The sequence below is a fragment of the Coturnix japonica genome, chromosome 1 (assembly GCF_054131305.1).
Source record: "Coturnix japonica strain WE chromosome 1, WE-NBRP24, whole genome shotgun sequence".
In the NCBI taxonomy this organism is placed as follows: Eukaryota; Metazoa; Chordata; class Aves; order Galliformes; family Phasianidae; genus Coturnix; species Coturnix japonica.
The window spans coordinates 421,550-438,981 of record NC_140663.1 but is presented as its reverse complement, the minus strand read 5'-3'; the positions used below and the strand labels follow the sequence as shown (position 1 = coordinate 438,981).

The 17,432-nt window shown below is 57.4% G+C and overlaps 3 protein-coding genes across 21 annotated transcripts; 1 reads left to right on the top strand and 2 right to left on the bottom strand.

The window, feature by feature from the left end:
* Positions 1-3: 3 nt before the first annotated feature.
* On the bottom strand, positions 4-7,467 carry IRF5 (interferon regulatory factor 5). Of its 4 annotated transcripts, none has more exons than XM_015854437.3 (9): positions 7,330-7,467; positions 5,960-6,185; positions 4,242-4,425; positions 3,992-4,059; positions 3,853-3,883; positions 3,146-3,358; positions 1,657-2,064; positions 1,170-1,288; positions 4-905 (listed from the first exon to the last, which is right to left on the bottom strand). In XM_015854437.3, the coding sequence occupies exons 2-9, from the start codon at positions 6,137-6,139 to the stop codon at positions 717-719; spliced, it is 1,392 nt and encodes a 463-aa protein (XP_015709923.2). In that variant the 5' UTR covers positions 6,140-6,185; positions 7,330-7,467; the 3' UTR covers positions 4-716. The 4 variants fall into 4 exon arrangements, with proteins under 4 accessions (XP_015709923.2, XP_015709847.2, XP_085367075.1 ...); XM_015854361.3 differs by having other exon boundaries at positions 5,960-6,212; positions 7,330-7,466; XM_085510949.1 differs by lacking the exons at positions 5,960-6,185; positions 7,330-7,467 and having other exon boundaries at positions 4,264-4,307.
* A 1,162-nt stretch (positions 7,468-8,629) lies between these two features.
* Positions 8,630-11,550, top strand: SCO2 (synthesis of cytochrome C oxidase 2). 2 transcript variants are annotated; one of them, XM_015853911.3, is made up of 2 exons: positions 8,630-10,713; positions 10,899-11,550. In XM_015853911.3, exon 1 carries the CDS (start codon positions 8,630-8,632, stop codon positions 9,371-9,373), a length of 744 nt encoding a protein of 247 aa, XP_015709397.2. In that variant the 3' UTR covers positions 9,374-10,713; positions 10,899-11,550. The 2 variants fall into 2 exon arrangements, 1 of the variants encoding a protein (XP_015709397.2); XR_014932579.1 differs by having other exon boundaries at positions 10,531-10,713; positions 10,804-11,550.
* NCAPH2 (non-SMC condensin II complex subunit H2) lies at positions 9,853-17,425 on the bottom strand. 15 transcript variants are annotated; one of them, XR_014932539.1, is made up of 22 exons: positions 17,318-17,425; positions 16,565-16,643; positions 16,124-16,239; positions 15,523-15,624; positions 15,255-15,310; positions 14,507-14,582; positions 14,260-14,331; positions 14,071-14,150; positions 13,599-13,753; positions 13,143-13,235; positions 12,818-12,930; positions 12,664-12,735; positions 12,187-12,253; positions 11,969-12,098; positions 11,817-11,870; positions 11,200-11,270; positions 11,040-11,130; positions 10,880-10,945; positions 10,652-10,704; positions 10,431-10,532; positions 10,201-10,350; positions 9,878-10,108 (listed from the first exon to the last, which is right to left on the bottom strand). XR_014932539.1 is itself a non-coding variant. In XM_085510895.1 (22 exons), the coding sequence occupies exons 3-22, from the start codon at positions 16,229-16,231 to the stop codon at positions 9,971-9,973; spliced, it is 1,827 nt and encodes a 608-aa protein (XP_085367021.1). In that variant the 5' UTR covers positions 16,232-16,298; positions 16,565-16,643; positions 17,318-17,425; the 3' UTR covers positions 9,878-9,970. The 15 variants fall into 15 exon arrangements, 13 of the variants coding, with proteins under 13 accessions (XP_085366989.1, XP_085366948.1, XP_085366961.1 ...); XM_085510895.1 differs by having other exon boundaries at positions 11,969-12,076; positions 16,124-16,298; XM_085510874.1 differs by having other exon boundaries at positions 11,969-12,076.
* Positions 17,426-17,432: the final 7 nt, after the last annotated feature.

The window sequence follows — 17,432 nt, the reverse complement described above, 5'->3', positions numbered from 1 at the left end:
AGCCCATGGTGGTCCTGTCTGCTTTTTGGGGAGGGGGTTGGGGGTTGAGGTGGGGATCCAGATGTGTGTTCCAGGTGTGATCCAGGAGCAGCTGCAGTCCTGGTGTGGTGATGTTCTATGGATGGTGGGGCTCCAGATGTGCTCCAGATGTTGTGTTCCAGATGTGGCACTCCAGGAGCAGCTGCGGTCCCAGTATGGCAATGTTCTATGGATGGTGGGGCTCCAGGTGTGACTGGTTTTTGATACGGCGCTCTGGGAGCAGCAGAAATCCAGGTATGGTGATGTTCTAGGTCTGCTGGTGCTCCAGATGTGTGTTCCAGATGTGCTCCTGGAGCAGCCACAGAACAGGTATGACGATGTTCTGGGTCTGCTGGTGCTCCAGACGTGCTGGAGCAGCAATAGAGCAGCTATGGCGACGTTCTGGGTCAGACGGTGCTCCAGATGCGTTCCAGGAGCAGCAGTGCTCTGGGTATGGCCATGTTGTAGGTCTGGAGGTGCTCCAGATGTGTTCCAGATGTGCTCCAGGAGAGTTAGCACTCTGGTTGTGGCAGCGTTCTAGCTCTGGTGGTGCTCCAGATGTGGTTCTACAGCTGTCCCCACAGCTCCACCATCCCCACAGCACCAAGAAAAGACCCCAAAGCTTCTTTGCTCCCCACGAAAGGGCCACACACCCCAATTTCTCCCCCTCCCCATGGCAGGGGGGCTCCACCCTCACATCACAGCTGGGGCTGTGGGCCGGGTTCCGGGCGCTGCTGCTGCTGCCACAGGCGGTGCAGCTCCTTGAACTGCTCCACCAGAGCATCCTTCAGGTCGGGCTGTGAGATCTGCAGCGGGACACTGTCAGCGGACCACGACAGCTCCCCTGAGAACAGCTCCAGCAGCAGCCGTGCCGCCACTGGCACCACCTGGTAGGAGGGGGGGGACATGCGTCACACGTGTCCCCAATGCAGCCCCAACACGTCCCCCATCACATCCCCCACTGCTCCTTTGCTGTGTCCCCAAACCCCAGTGCATTGCTGCCATGTCCCTGTCCCACCCCACAACGTGTCCCCTGGGGAGGTCCCCAAAGTGTTCCCATCGTGTCCCCAACTCATCCCCATTGTGTCCCCATTGTGTCCCCGCCATGTGTCCCAACAAGTCCCCATTGTGTCTCCACTGCATCCCCCAACCTGTACGGTGATGAGCTTCTTTTCCTTGGGTCTGTGGTCAGGCCACTCCTCCCCAAAGCACAGGAAGACCTCGAAGGGTGGCGGCGTTGGGCTCTGCCCCTTCTGGAACAGGATCAGCCCTGAGGGGCACCGAGGTGTCACTTGATGTCACCCACCCACCCCCCAACCCAGTGTTGACCAATGTCCCCATCATCAGAGTCCTCCTGTACCACCCAATGTCCCTTTGGGTTGATAGGTGTCCCCTGTGCTGGCTGATGTCCCCATTGCCATCTCAGGTCCCCATGGACTCCCCAGTGCCTCCCCCAATGCCACCTGATGTCCCTATTGGCTGTTCATTGTCTCCCAATGCCATTTGATGTCATCCAGTGCCACCAGATGACCCCATGGGCTCTCTGGTGTCCACACTGCCCCGTGATGTCCCTTCATGGTGAGCCCCAATGCCATATGATGTCCCCATAGGCTCCTTGATGTCCCCAATGCCACTCACCATCAAGGAACCTCTGGAGGCTGAACACCTGGACCCTCCTCTCCCTCTCCATGGGGTTGGGCCGGGGGTCGAGGTGTGGGTCCTGTGGTGGGGCGCAGGGCCCATCCCAAAACACTTTGCAGCGACAGAGGCGGGTGGCGTACAGGTCCTGCCCCCCCAGCTCCAGGAGCAGCCCCCTCTCCATGGCCCCCAACAAGGTGCGGGTGTAACGGCGCTGCTTGTCATGTGGGATCCCCTCGGGGTCGGGGAAGGGGACCTGCTGGAGCTCGGGGTGTCCCAGCAGGTCGGGGCGCTGCGGGGTGGGGGGCAGAGACCCCCCGTGGGAGAGGCGGCAGCCCAGGGGGTGGCTGACGGTCAGGGCGCTCACCCGCCGCCCGCGGTACTGGAAGCGCAGCTCCAGGTCCGTCACTATGGGGTCGGGATGGAGGATCCTCTACGCAGGGGATCCTCTATGCAGGGGAACCCTGCAGCTCCATTCTGTAGAGCCACCCCGACCCCGTGGCCATCCACCCCATATCTCTCCATCCCCATTGTCACCCCACAACTCCATGCTCACCCACCCCACAGCCACCCAAACCCACAGCTGGCCACCCTACAGCCACCTGACCCCATGCTCGCCCACACTACAACCATCTAGCTCCATGCATACCCACCCTGTATCCCCCTGACCCCACAGCCCCCCACCCCACAGCTCCCCAATACCATGCCAAGTGACCCTATATCCCTCCAAAGCCATGGCCATTGACCCCAAATCCCCCCAATCGCACAGTCAACCACCCCACATCCCCCCACCTCTGTATCTACCCACCCTACAACCATCCAGCTCCATGCCCACCCACTACCACTGTCATTCCCCCCATGCCCAGTGACCCTATATCCCCCCAACTCCATAGCAACCCCTCAACCCCATGCCCACCTACCCCATTATCATCCACTTGACCTCATACCCTATGAGCCCATATCCCCTCGACTCCACAGCCAACTACCTCACATCCCCCAGCCTCATGGCCAATGACCCCATACCCACCCACCCCACAGCCAACCACCCCATATGACACCAACCCCACAGTAAACTACTCCACAGCCCCCCAACCCTGTGGTCAGTGACCTTATATCCTCCCTGACCCCACAGCCACCCACCCTTATGCCCATCTACCCCACTGTCATTTCCCAAGCCCCATAACCCTGTATTCCCCCAACCCCATACCCACCCATCCCATGTCCACATTCAGCCACCTCTGCCCATCCACCCCATGGCCACCCCATACTCACACCCACCCCATAGCCACATCCAACCACCCCATGGCAACTCCATATCTTTGCCAGTCTGTGGCCAGTATGGCCACCCCATATCCATGTCCCACCACCCAGTGGCCAGCCCACAGCCACATCCACCCACCCCATACTCATGGCCACCCTATACCCATATCCAGCCATCCCATATCCACATTCACCCACCCCACACCCCGTACCCCAACCTGGTGCTTACAGGGCAGCAGGTGAGGGCTGGCCAGCAGGTTGGGAACACCATGCTCCAAGAGTGCTGGGGGGCCCGGGGGGGGCAGCTGTGGGGTCAGCTGTGGGTTCAGCTGTGGGGTCAGCTCAGGGGGCAGCTCAGGGGGCATGAAGGGCACTGTGGGGTCGGTGCTGCTGAACTGGGGGTGCTCCTCAGGCCAGGGGGGCACCGGATCCCTTCTGCAGTCTGGGAAACAGTGGGGTGAGGGGGCAGCCCCACATCACTGCTCCCCGTAGAGCATTGCCACCCCATAGATAGACCCCTGACAGGGTGCCTGCCCCACATCAACCCCTCCACTCACTCCACTGATCCTCTATGGGGAGCCCCCACCCCACTGACTGCCTCCATGGGTGCCCCTACCCCACTGCCCCCCCATGGGAATCCACACATCATCAACTCCCTATGGGGTTTTCCCCCTGCGAGATGCCCCACATCACCCCTCCTCATTTAGGGGGAGCCCCCACCCCATTAACAGTCCCCAATGGGGTTCCTCCCCCCCCACATCCCCCCTGTAGCAACCCAACCCCATTGTCCCCCATGAGATATTCCAACCCCACTGCCCCCCCCAGCAGGGATCCCCCACCTCACTGACCTCCATAGGGTGTCCCCACCCCACTATCCCCCCATAGAATTCCCCTACTCCATTATTCCCCTATAGGACACCCCATATCCCTGCTGACCATTGATACTCAGAGACATCAGTTTCTGCAGCTGCAGGGAGAAAGGGGGCAATTATGGAGTGTGAGACCCCCGAATGTGGGGCAGGGGACCCCCAAGTGTGGGGTGGGGGACCCCCATGTGTATAGCAGGGGCCAGTACCTCACTGACATCCTCTTCCTCCTCCTCTTCCTCCCCACCACAGCTGAAGTCATCCCCGGTCACCACGTCTATGAGGGAAGAAAGGGGTCCCATGTGGGGCTGAGACCCCACAGCACCCATAGCAACTTGTGGGGTGCCAGGTCCTTACAGGGCAATGGGACACTGCAGCGTGCTTAGCCCCCCATGTCCCCATGTCGCTTATGGGATGCTGGTACCCCACAGACCCACTGAGCCCTCCCCAGCCCCATACCTGCTCCGTCAGCCCCACAGACCTCGTACACCTTATAGGGCCGGGGTGGCACAGCGCGGGTGCCGTCGTAGTGCAGGCGGAACTCGCGGCTCTTGTTTAGGGCACAGCGCAGCGTCGCCTTCCACTTGGCAGGATCCGGCTCATCCCGCCCCGCAAGGAACTTCCCCGTCTCTGCTGCCCATGCCTGCAGGGTCAATGGGGTCAGTGTTGTCAATGGGGTGGGGTTAATGGGGTCGTCAGGTTGGGGTCAGTGGGGTCAGGGTGTTGGGATTATTGGTGTCGCATCATTGGGTTGTAGTTAATGGGGTAATTGGGATTACCAATGGTTGGATTGGTTACGTGGTTGGATTGGGGTAATTGGGTTGGCGTCATCGGGGTTGGGGTCATCGAAATGGGGTCATTGCCTTGGGGTCTTTGGGTTGTTGTTATTGCAATGGGGTTTTTGGGGAATGGGGTCATTGGATTGGGGTCATGATGAGTGGTGCATTTGGGGCACCAGAGTTGGGGTCATTGGGTTGGGGTCAACATGGTTGGGGACACTGAGGTTATTGGGGTCACTGGGGTCATCAGACTTGGGTTGGAGTCATTGGTGTCAGGGTCATTGGGGTGGGGGTTGTTGGGATCACTGGCTTGGGGTCAGTGGGTTGGGATTAATGGTGTTGAGTCATTGGGGTGGGATTAGGGGGGTTGGGGTCATCAGGTTGGGGTCATTGGGATCACTGGGGATGGGCTTATTGGGGTTGGGGTCATTGGGGTGGCGCTCCTGGAGTCATCAGGGTTGGGATTATTTGGAGTTGGGGTCATCATAGTTGGGTTGGGGTCAGGGAGTTCAGTGGGTTTGAGGCATTAGGTTTGGGGTTTGGGCCACTAGAGTTGACTTAGGGCCACTAGGATTGCAGATTGGGCCACTAGGTTTGGGGTTACGGCTACTAGGGTTGGAGTTTGGTTACTAGTGTTGGGTTAGGGATATTATTTTGGGGTTTGGGTCATTAGGGTTGGGGTTTGGGCCACTAGAGTTGGGGTTTGGGACATTAGGATTGGGTTAGTGTCATCAGGGTTGGAGTTTGTGTCATCAGTTTTAAGATTATGGTCATTAAGGTTGGGGTTTGGGCCAGCAAGTTTGTGTCAGCATCATTAGGGCTTGGATTAGGGTTGCTAGGATCAGGGTTTGGGCCACTAGGGTTGGGTAAGGGCCAGTAGAGTTAGGGCTTGGGCCAGTAGGGTTGGGGTTTGGGCCACTAGGGTTGGCTTAGGGTCACTAGGGTTGGGGTTTGGGCCAGTAGGGTTGGGGTTTGGGCCAGTAGGGTTAGCTTAGGGCCATTAAGGTTGGGGTTAGAGCCACTAGGGTTGGCTTAGGGTCACTAGGGTTGGGGTTAGAGACAATAAGGTTGGCTTAGGGTCACTAGGGTTGGGGTTAGAGACAATAAGGTTGGCTAAGGGTCACTAGGGTTGGGGTTAGAGCCACTAGGGTTGGCTTAGGGTCACTAGGGTTGGGGTTAGAGACAATAAGGCTGGCTTAGGGTCACTAGGGTTGGGGTTAGAGCCACTAGGTTTGGCTTAGGGTCACTAGGGTTGGGGTTAGAGACACTAGGGTTGGCTTAGGGTCACTAGGGTTGTGTCAGGGTGATTAGGGTTGGGATTTGGGCCAGCAGGGCTGTGATTAGAGCCACCAGAGCTCAGGTTCGGGTCATTCCATCACTTGGGTCATCCAGGATCACCTTGAAGACGGTGTCATCGTCACCGCTGTGTGCAGGGAAATGCCTCGTTGCGTGGTGCCATGGGATCACAAAGAGCCGGCGCCGCGCGTCCACCCAGCGCAGCCCTGGGAAGCGCCCGCTGTCCACCTGGGCCACCAGCCACGGGCGCAGGCGAACGCGGCGCGGCACCGGGGACGCCATCGAGGACAGGAGGGGACACCAGGACACGTCGTGAGGTGACGGGGACCTGATACACGTGGGGAACTGTGTGATGCTGTCATGGAGATGCTGTGGTTAATGATGGGTTCTTGTGGTCATCCAATAGGGGTTGTCAGCTCTGGCCGCCCATTGTTCATGGTCATCTGTCACTTGTGGTCACCTCTGGTCACCCAGCACTCATGGTCACCCTTCACTTATGGTCACCCATAGTCATCTCTGGTCACCAAAAGTCATCTGTCACCCATGATCACCCATGGTCATCTGTCACTTAAGTCACCCATGGTCACCATTGGTCATTTATGGTCGTTTTTGGTCAACCATCACTAATGGTCACCTATCAACCATGATTAAGTGTCACCCACAGCCACCAATGGTCATCCATGGCCATCTGTCACCCATTGCCAACTATGGTAGCCCCTGGTCAATCACAGTCACCCTCTACCCATGGTCACTTATGGTCACCTCTTGTCACCCATCACCCACGGTCACATCTGGTCACCCCCCACTCATCCACCTCCGCTCACCCCTCACACCCCACCACCCCAAAATTATCACATGGGTCCCACGGTGACATTGGCCGTCCCTGGGGACACAGGGTGGGGATGATGACAGAAACGGGGACCGAAAGAGGAACTGGTCCCTCTGCCCCATGGAAAGGAGAAGTGACACCACAGGGTGGGGTGGAGGGGACCAGAGGGGGAGGGGAGACACGAGGCCACCGTGCAACTACCATGAAGACCCCATAAAGCCATTGAGATGCCACCTGGAAGCGCCCACAATCCCACTGTGAAGCCCCCCAAGATGGCAACATGATGCCACCACGATGTCACCATGGAGACCCCCAGGATGCCAGCACAGTCTCATCATGGTGCCACCAAGATGCCACCATGGAGCCCTTCCAATATACCACCACAATCCCACCACGAAGACCCCACAAAGACCCCCAGAATCCACCATGAAGCCCCCCAGATTCCACCACGAAGCCACCACGACCCCACCACGAAGCCTCCCTTGAACCCACCATGAAGACGCTACAAAGCCACCACGAAGCCCCCCAGATGCCACCACGAAGCCCCCCATGAAGCCCCCCTCCAGGAACCCACCATGAAGCCCCCATAGCCCCCTTGCAGCCACACAAGAGCCCCTCAAGGACCCCCTCCATCAACTCTCACCCCTCTCCAGCACCGTTCGCTGCTCCACTCCAACCACGCTTCCTCCCTTATCAGCATCTCATTTGCATACAGCGCGCCACGCCCCCGCCCCTTGACGCGAGGGGTGGGGCGGAGGCCTTGCTGCTTTAAGGCGGGCCCCACCAACGTGGCCACTTTAAGAAACGCTCCTCCCCACCCTGTGCCTATTGGGATCTCCCTATTGAGTTTCCCATTTGGGGTCCCCCTTTTCGAGGTCCCCTTTTTGGGGTTCTCATTTTGGGGCTGCCCTCTTTTAGGGGTTCCATGTAGGGTTCCCCTTTTGGTCTCTCCCTATTGGGTTTTCCATTATGGGAGCCCCCTCCCTTAGGAGTCCCATTTGGGATCCCCCTTTTAGGGCTCTCATTTTGGGGGTCCCCTATTTTAGGGGCCCAACATGAGGTTCCCCTTTTGTGTGTTCTATTTGGGATCTCCCCATTGAGTTCCTCATTTTGGGTGTCCCTTTTATTAGGGGTTCCATTTGAGGTCCCCTTTTTGGGGTCCCCTTTTGGGGTCCTCATATTTAGGTCTGCCCTCTTTTAGGTGTTCCATGCAGGGTTCCCCTATTGGAGTTCCCCATTTGGGTTCTCCCTGTTGGGGTTCCCATTTGTGGGGTCCCCTTTAATGGGGTCCTACTTGAGGTTCCCCATTTGTGTGCTCTATTTGGGATCTCCCCATTGAGTTCCTCATTTGGGGGGCCCCCTTTATTAGGGGTTCCATTTTGGGGTCCCCCTATTTAGGGTCCCCTTTTGGGGTCCCATTATTGGGGTCCCCTTTAGGATCCCCATTTGGGTTCCCATTTGGGGTCCCCTTCTTTAGGACCCCATTTGGGTTCCCATTATTGGGGTCCCCTTCTTAAGGATCCCCATTTGGGTTCCCATTATTGGGGTCCCCTTTAAGATCCCCATTTGGGTTCCCATTATTGGGGTCCCCTCCTTTAGGACCCCATTTGGAGTCCCATTATTAGGGTCCCCTATAGGACCCCCATTTGTGGTCCGCCCTTTTATGGTGCCCCCATATTCCCATAGTAGGCCGCTCTGTCCCCTCTATCCCCCCACACTCTATGATTCTCCCCATCCCTCTCCACTCTATAATCACTCGCCTTCTGTCCCCTCCCATTTCCGGTGGGCCATTTCCGGTGGGCCATTTCCGGTGGACCATTTCCGATCGATCATTTCCGGTGAGCCACTTCCGGAGGACCATTTCCGGTTGATTATTTCCGGTGAGCCATTTCCGGCTGTGCGCTGTGAGGTGCCGGCCGCCATTGCTCTCCCTCCCCTCCATCATGGCGCTGGTCCTGCTGCCCTCCCGCTGCCTCCGCCGCCTCCCCCCGCCGCTCACAACCCGCGGCCTCATCTCCCCCCGGCCCGGGGGGTCCCCACCCCCATCTCTGCCTTTAAGCCGCCGTTTGATGGTGGTGGCGGCTGTGGGAGGCGCTGCGGGAGGAGCGTGGTTGTATCTAAAGGCCCGTAAGGAACGAGAGAGGACGGAGAAACGGCACCGGGAGCTGCGGGCCTTGGCGCTGGGACACGGCGACTTCCAGCTGCTGGATCACGGCGGGCGGCCCCGCAGCAAGGCCGACTTCATCGGGCAGTGGGTGCTGCTGTATTTCGGCTTCACTCACTGCCCCGACGTGTGTCCGGATGAGCTGGATAAACTGAGTCGGGTTGTGGAGCTGCTGGATCGGGATCCGGCCCTGCCCCGCCTGCAGCCGCTGTTTATCACCGTGGATCCCGAGCGGGACGACGTGGAGGCTTTGGCTCGTTACGTGCGGGATTTCCACCCGAGGATGGTGGGGTTGACAGGGAGCAGCGAGCAGGTGAAGGCTGTGAGCGCTGCATACAGGGTGTACGCCAGCGCCGGGCCCAAGGATGAGGACGGGGATTATATCGTGGATCACACCATCATCATTTACCTGCTGGGACCCGACGGGCTGTTCCTGGATTATTACAACCGCAGTAAGACGGCCGAGAAGATCGCTGAGAGCGTCAGGAGACACATGGAGAACTACCAGCCCCTCCTACACTGAGCACCCACAGGGCTCAGGATGGGGGGCAGCCCCCAAAGGGAAACTGCAGCCCCACAGGACTCTGGGGCAGCCCCCAAAAGGAAATTGCAGCCCCAGAGGGAAGCTACAGCCCCAAAGGGAAGCTACAGCCCCAGAGGGCTCTGCCTGGACATGGGGCAGCCCCCAAAGGGAAACTGCAGCCCCACAGGACTCTGTCTGGACGTGAGGCAGCCCCAAAGGGAAGCTACAGCCCCATAGGGCTCAGAATGGGGGGCAGCCCCCCCCATAAGGAAACTGCAGCCCCAAAGAGCTCTGCCTGGACATGGGGCAGCCCCCAAAGGGAAACTGCAGCCCCATAGGGCTCCATAGGGCTCAGGATTGGGGTCAGCCCACAAAGGGAAGCTGCAGCCCCATAGGGCTCTGCCTGGCCAGGGGGCAGCCCCTGTAGGGAGGCTTCTTGTTGCTGCTATAACCCACTCCAGCCCATAGGGATGCTTTGTTCACATCACCAAAAACGAGGCCGCCTTTACTAAAGTCGGGAGGTTTATTGCTGAGAGCTGTGGGGTGGTGGGGGCTGTACAGAGTGGAATAGGGGGGGGTTTATATGGGGTGAGGGGCTCATTCACAGGCTGAGGGGGCCATGTAGGTTCGGAAGCGCTCGTGTGCCCGCTCTCTTGTGAGCAGCCGCAGCCGTACCGTGTCCACTGCCTCCTCCAGCCCCGGGGCCTGCGCCACCTCCACCGTGTAGTCGTTGGCCTGGGGAGAGGAGCAGGGGCTGCAGCAAAGTCCTACCACCCCCTATCCAACCATTTCCCCCCCCCCCCTCACCCCCAGGGCCCCACACTCACCAGCTGCAATGAGGCCAGCATGTAGCGGCACACCTCGAAGGGGGGCAGCCCGGCCACCAGGCTGGCAAAGGACTGCCACTGCCCCAGGCTGCCGAATCGAGCTGCCAGCCTGTCCCCGTAGCTGTGGATGTCGAAGGCCGTACGCTCCTCCTGCAGGACAGCGGGGTCAGTGCTGACCCTCTGCCTCCCCCATCCAGCCCCGCTGTTGTTCCCCCTGCAGCTTTATTTACCTGCTCCTGCAGCGCCGGCCCCATCTTCTCCTCCCAAAGGCGGATGTGTTGGGAGAGCTCTGTCTCCTGTACGTACCGCTGGGAGTTGGCGATGAACAGCTCCTGCAGGGAGCAAGGGATGTGGAACAAGATGGGAACAAGGACAGTGTGGGGATGAGGGACACCTACAGCACCCGCTGTGCCCACGCTGTCCCTGCCCTGAGCTCGGGCACAACACTTACCACGTTCTTCCTCACCAGCTCCTCATAGCTCAGCGCATCCACGTCACAGGGAGCTGTGAGAGGTCAGTGTTATCAGTGTGATGGGATGGGGGGGAAGCTGCGTGCCTGGCCCTGTGCCTCCAGGTGAGGACAGGCACATCTGTTCCCCATAGGTGGGACACACAGCTGCTCAGGATGCACTGCAATGGCTGAAGGATGGGGTGCCCTCACAGCTCCCCCAGGGCTCACCCATGGCTTTTTCCACTAGATTCTCCACATCCTCCTCTTGGATGTCTTCATGCTCCACAAAGTCATCTGCAGGAAGGGCAGGCTGTGCTCAGGACCCCCATAGCTCCTGCAGCAGCTCAGCCCTCAGAGACTTCAGAGAGATCAGAGACTTCAGCAATACCTGCTGCTTCTCCATCCCCATCATCCCGCTCCTCTGGCGTATTCAGCTCTTCCTCCTCTTCATGCTCTGGCCGTAGTAACAAGGGTGGCCCCTGGGGAAAAGCATTGAGTCCCCAGCCAGCGCGGCTCCCACCACCCTCCAACCCCATCTGCGTGCTCACCATCCTGCTCTGCAGCTTCCTCTGTGCCACCAGCCGCTCCTGCTGCTGCTTCCAGTACAGCGCCTCCAGATCTGCACAGACACAACGCAAAGCACAGGTCAGCACTGCCAACCTGCATCCCCTGATACAGAACGAGGCTTCCTGGGTTCCACAGTGTGGTTTTGGGGCTGCCTTAGCACCCATCCTTCTCTCTGCACCAACAAGCTGGGAGCTCCCCTGAATGCAGAAGAGGTTTTGCACAGCAAGAAGGGGGCAACGCTTAAAGGCTGCTTTTTGAATGAGGAACGGCTGCAGGACTGGAAGTCACAGGTTTCAGTGTTGTGAACATTAAACACAACCAATCCTCATCCATTTTAAGTTGTAAAACTGCTTATTCCTCCCATGTCCTTTGCTTGAGCCCTCACACTGCTCTATTAGAGCAACCTGAGCTTTGCAGCCCGCAGGGTGCCCCTTCTCCAAGGTGTTTGTTTCAGCTCTGTCACCCCAGATAAGGATTATTGGCCTCTTCCCAATGCAAACCCAACCCCAACAAGGGCTTCACAGCACAACTGCTGCACCTGGAGCCCTGTACATGGCTGCAGCCTGAACCCCAACTCAGCCCACCCTGCCCTTCTCACCAGCAAACGTCGGCCCTTTCCTCCTGGTTTTCCTGCAGTCAGCACCGTTGTTGTCTGAGAAGAACAGGATTGCATTTAGAAACCCCTACAGGTGCAGCCCATTGAGGAGAGCAGGGAGCAGCAGCCAGGTAAGGTCAGACTGCAACACTCACAGGTTGCAGAAAACCAGTTCAAGAAATCCAGGAGCTTTCTGGGTCCCTTCCTTTTCCGCTTGCCACCAACCACATCGTCCATGCCGTGTGGCGCTAAGAAGGGCCTCCCTGCGGGGCAGAAGGAGATGATCTGCAGGGAGAACCCCGTTCCAGCCTTTGGAGGTGAGCAGCCCCAAGGCAGGAGAGCAGAAACACCACCACAGCCCCACCTCAGATACCTTTCCTGAAGGGTTTGTCCTCAGAGTCACCAAAGGGGTCAAGGCTTCGCCATGGATCCAGCATCTCCTGGTGGAAGAAGTGAGTTGTGTCTGAGCAGTGGCAGAGCAATGTAGGGCATTCTGCAGCCGCGTGGCTCTGCAAACCCTTCTATGGGTGTTGGTGCAGCACTAAGTGCAGTGCAGAGCACTTCCCACAGCATTTAGGCTTTAAAAGGACAAGAGGTGAGGACCTCATGTTGCACCAGCAGAGGGTCAGGGTGGATATTAGGACACAAAGCTCTACAGATGAGTGGTCAGGCTGCCCAGGAAGAATCCCCACCCCTGGAGGTGCTCAAGGAACACAAAGATGCAGCACTTGGGGCCGTGCTTTAGAAGCGCATTGTGATGAATTGACAGGTGGACTTATCTATCTACGAGGTCTTTTCCTACCTCCATGATTCCAGGATTTGCTTTTGCTCTGTGCTCCCCTTCCCATACCTTGATGTGGGGCTGAGGGTCCTCAGCAGGGGCTCGCTGCCGCAGCACGTAACCCTTCACCTGGGGTGCGCTCTGGCAGACACAGAAGGGGTGTCAGGCAGTGAGCCACAAGGCAGACAGGCTTCAGGGCCCAACTGAGCTTTGCCTGCCCTACCCGCTGTGGCTCGGTGTGTTCAATGGCAGCTGGAGTTACTTCCATGTTGTCCTCAGGTCCAACCACAGGTAAGTCATCCCCTCCATCATGGTCATCGTCTGGTCCTGCAGCACCTAGTGGGGCAAGCAAACGGTCAGCAGCTCTGAGATCATCAAGGACCTCCCTTTTCTATTCTGCGCAATGAGGATTTTCCCCAAGGGCTTTACTTCGTAAACCATGGCAAACAGGCTGGGCTGGGTCAGGGGACAGAGCAGGAGCAGCTGCCTTAAGACAGCCCAGCCCAGCAGGATGGAGGGGCAGACCCCACTGATCCTGCACATCTCACCTCCATCATCTGAGAAGTTCAGCGCCTGGACAGGCATCGCACCAGTGCTCATACACAGGGATTCCCTCCCGTCGCCGACAGAGGGCTGTGCTCCTGCCAAGGGACAGAGGTGTGGTCACTGTGCTCTGCCCACAGGGCTTCAACTGCCAGCACTGAGCAGCCTCGGTGCTGCTGCTCCTTCCTATGGAGGCTGATGGCCTCCCCAGTACAGCACAGGGCACAAACCCTGTTCAAGGTGTCAGAGATCTTTGGCTGAAGGAAGGGCAGCAGAGGAAAGGCAGCAGAGGAAAGGCAGTGCCTCCTGTGCCCAAGGAGCTGGGCTGTTCCCATTGCTTTGGCTCACATCCTCCTCTCTCCATGCAAAAGAGAAGCATCCCAGCAGTGCCTCCCTGCTCTGTGCAGCCCACAGCCCGCTCCTCAAGATGGGGGCTCTGGGTTCTCCCCCCAGCACTGTACCTACTGCTCCGCTGCCGTTGTTCTCTTCCTGGTGCCGATGCTGCAAACACATTGGGGAGAGCCCTGCCAGCTCCAGCATGAAGGCTCCGCTGGTGTGAGGGGTGCACGTGTTCATCCTGAAATCCTTCCGGCTGGCCAAGATCTCCCCCTTCCGGCTGCAGACATGGGGGCCGTCAGGGGGATGGGGGCTCCGTGGCCCCCCAGGGCAGAAGGAGCAGAGCCAAGGCATCCCCAACAATGCAAATCATCCCCACTCTCCATTCTCTGCATTCCCTGGCCATGCAAAGCCCTGCCCACCCACTCCAGAGTAGCCCCTGCCCTGCACCAGGTCCCACCCCCACATCTCAGTGCACTCGGGATTACTCTGCCTGCCTGCCAGGGGAAAAGGAATGACCCTTCTGCCGTGGAATAGGGACAGTCAGACAGGTGGGGGCCAGCTGAAGGCTGGGGGGCTCTGAGGGTGGGCTTTCACCTGAACAGAGGGTTGCTTGTCTTCTCGGCCTCTTCCGGGGGAACCAAAGACATGGGAGTCAAGGGAACAACATTCACAGCCTGCAGGAGAACAGGAGTCAAAGATGTGCTGGGCAGGCAGCAGAGATTCAGTGAGGAGAGCTGATATAGAGGGAGGAAAGACCAGAAGGACAACAGCAGCTTCCCTTACACTGGGCTGATGGTCCTTCTTCAAGTCCACACTGGCCTGGCTGGTGTCGCTGATGTCATCCAGGGAAAGGAACTGCAGAGAGAGGACCACACCAGTGACCAACAGGGCTCATTTCATTGTGCCATTGCATCTCTCCTCACAAAGTTCTCCTGCCTTGTCTGGGTGCAGGAGCAGAACACCCTCTGCTGCAGCTGCACACACACTGCAGAGCCCATCTGCAGGAGCACACCCACCACCTCCCCCTCACCTCTTCCTTCTCCATCCCAAAGGTTGCATCTGCATCCTTGCCATCCGGTCCCACAGAGCAGGGCTGCCTTTCCCGCCTGCATCAAGGAGCAAAGGTACAGTCAGAGGCCCAGCCCAGTGCCAGCTAAAGGCAAAGCAGTGATAGCTTTCCTCCAGCTGTGCTGCACACAGCAAGCAAGCAGCTTCCAGCATCACCTCGAAGCAGAAGCACCCCAGGCATCATAGGCAGGAGAGTGCAGACCACAGCATGGCTGTCAGCACCATCAGCCAGCTCCAGGCTCTGAGCACTGATGGAGCTGCAGGGCTCCCTGCTCACTGCAGGCAGGGGGACCAGGCAGCCTTTAAAGATCCCACCCAACCCAAACCATTATATGGTTCTTATCCTCTCCCCATCAGAGAGGTGCATCAGGCCCCTAATAATTTCTGTGGCCTTTCACGCCATCCCACAGAAACCCTCAGGTTCAGAGAACATTTTATGGGGCCTGAGACCAACTCTGCAATAGGAAGGTTGGTTGCTGAAGCAAATTACTGCCCTAAGGGAAGAGAGCTCAGTAGGGCAGGTCACAGCCTCAGCCCCACACCAGGCAGAATAGGGCAGAGCTCCCACAGTAGGGCTGTACTGTAATGGGGAGGGAGACAAGCAAGCTAGGAGCACACGGCCACATTCTTTGCAACATAAGTGAAATCACACAGGCAGATCCTGGCCCCTTTGCAGCTGGTCTGCCCAGAGGATGGAGGACGTTACTCACTTCTTATTGGTGATGGAGTCGAGTGCCTGGTAGACCAGCGAGTACAAATACTCCACCTGCAAAACAGGAGCCAGACGTGGAGATAGAGAAAGCAACTGCCAGAAAAACCCCCTCCAGCTGGTGGCCACAACCTTCCTCTTACCCTCCGACAGCCAGAGCTCAGTATCTCAATAACCTCTTTATTCTTTTCCCCATTTGGAGTGTAGGTTTGGTAAAGGAGAGGGTTACTGTTATTGGTAACACCCATTGGTAACCCCTTAGTGCTCACCTTCTTGCTGTAGATGCAGGCAGAGCCCTGGATTAACAGAGCTGCCTCTATGAAGTTCATGGTAGTTTTGCCACCATCAAAAGAAATACAGATTTGGTCCAGCTGTAAAAACACAGAAGAAAAAGGGAAAATGAAATGCTGATTCCCAGAATTGATTTGAGAGCAACACAACGAAAGGATAAAATCCAGATGTGATGTTCTGGGGACCGAAACTGATAAGTGAATGCAGAGAGGGAGTGAATGCAGAGAGGGAAGGCATCCTGTTCACAGCACCCTCCCTGGGCTCCAGTCTGTGCCCGCTGCCCCTTGTCCTGGCTCTGGGCACCACCAAACACAGCCTGGCCCCCTCCTTTCAGATACTGATCAGTATTCACCTCCCATTCCCTGCAGTCTAAGGAGTTTCTCCATAACCACATTGCAAGAAGCACATCCCCAGCACCTCCTTAAAAGCAGAGAACACTCAGAAGGGACAGATGTGAAATACTGGATTTCACAGCCAAGCACATCTACAAACCAGGCAGAAGCTGTGCTGGGGTGTGAGCAGCCACCACAGGCACTGACAGAACCTCCCTTTGTGCCCACAGCGTGACGGAGCCCTCACCTCCTCCAGGTACTCCCCGAGCTGTGCAGCCACGTCCACCTCCCAGTTCTTGGTGAGGTCCCGGATGGGCTGCAGGAGGTGAGCAAAGCGCGACTCCACGTCCTCCATGGCAGCAGCTGCAGGTTGGGCACAGTGGGGTATCGTCAGCTGAACGGGTTTTTGAGGATGATGTTGGCTGTTATAACGTCATAGAATCATCTTAAGTTGGAAAAGACCCCCAAATTGGAAAACATCCCCAAGTCTGACCTTATAACCCGCCCCAACCACATCACTAAGACGTGCCCAAATCTTAATGAGGGCAGATAACAGCAGGACAAGGGGAAATGGGTTGAAGTTGAAGGAGGGAAGATTGAGGTTGGATGTGGGGGGGGATATTGTTGATAGAGAATGTTGAGGTGCTGGACCAGCTGCCCAGAGAGGCTGTGGATGCCCCGTCCATACCTGGAGGTGTTGAAGGCCAGGTTGGATGCGGCCCTGGGCAGCCTGGGCTGGTATTAAAGGTGGAGGTTGGCAGCCATGTCTATGGGGGGGAGTTGGAGCTCATGATCATTGAGGTCCCTCCCAACCCAACCCATTTAATGACCCTATCCCCAAGTGCAACCCCTCCTAAAGGCAAAAGAGGCTCAATAGACAACAGAGACCTTCAGTTCCAATGGAATAAAGGCTTTAAGTGAGGACACCCCAGAGACCTTCAGCTCCAATGGAATAAAGGCTTTAAATAAGGACACCCCAGAGACCTTCAGCTCCAATGGAATAAAGGCTTTAAGTGAGGACACCTTCAGCTCCAATGGAATAAAGGCTTTAAATAAGGACACCCCAGAGACCTTCAGCTTCAATGGAATAAAGGCTTTAAATAAGGACACCTTCAGCTCCAATGGAATAAAGGCTTTAAATACAGACACCTTCAGCTCCAATGGAATAAAGGCTTTAAATAAGGACACCTTCAGCTCCAATGGAATAAAGGCTTTAAATAAGGACACCCCAGAGACCTTCAGCTCCAATGGAATAAAGGCTTTAAGTGAGGACACCCCATAGAAATAAAGGCAATCCCACAGAGAACACCACAGAAACCTTCGGGCACCACAGATCGGCTCATGCCCTGGGATGGGGGTCCGACATGACATCAGCCCACCATAACATCAGCCCACCATGACAGCAGCCCTATGATCTCGTGAAGACCCCACGGACACTCACCCACTGTGTCGGGTGGAATAAAGCAGAACCAAAGCGGAGCTCCCCCATCAGCTCCACCCGGAAGCCGGTTCTTTCCACGCCGCCATTTTTGTATTTCCCGCCCAACGCGCGGCGT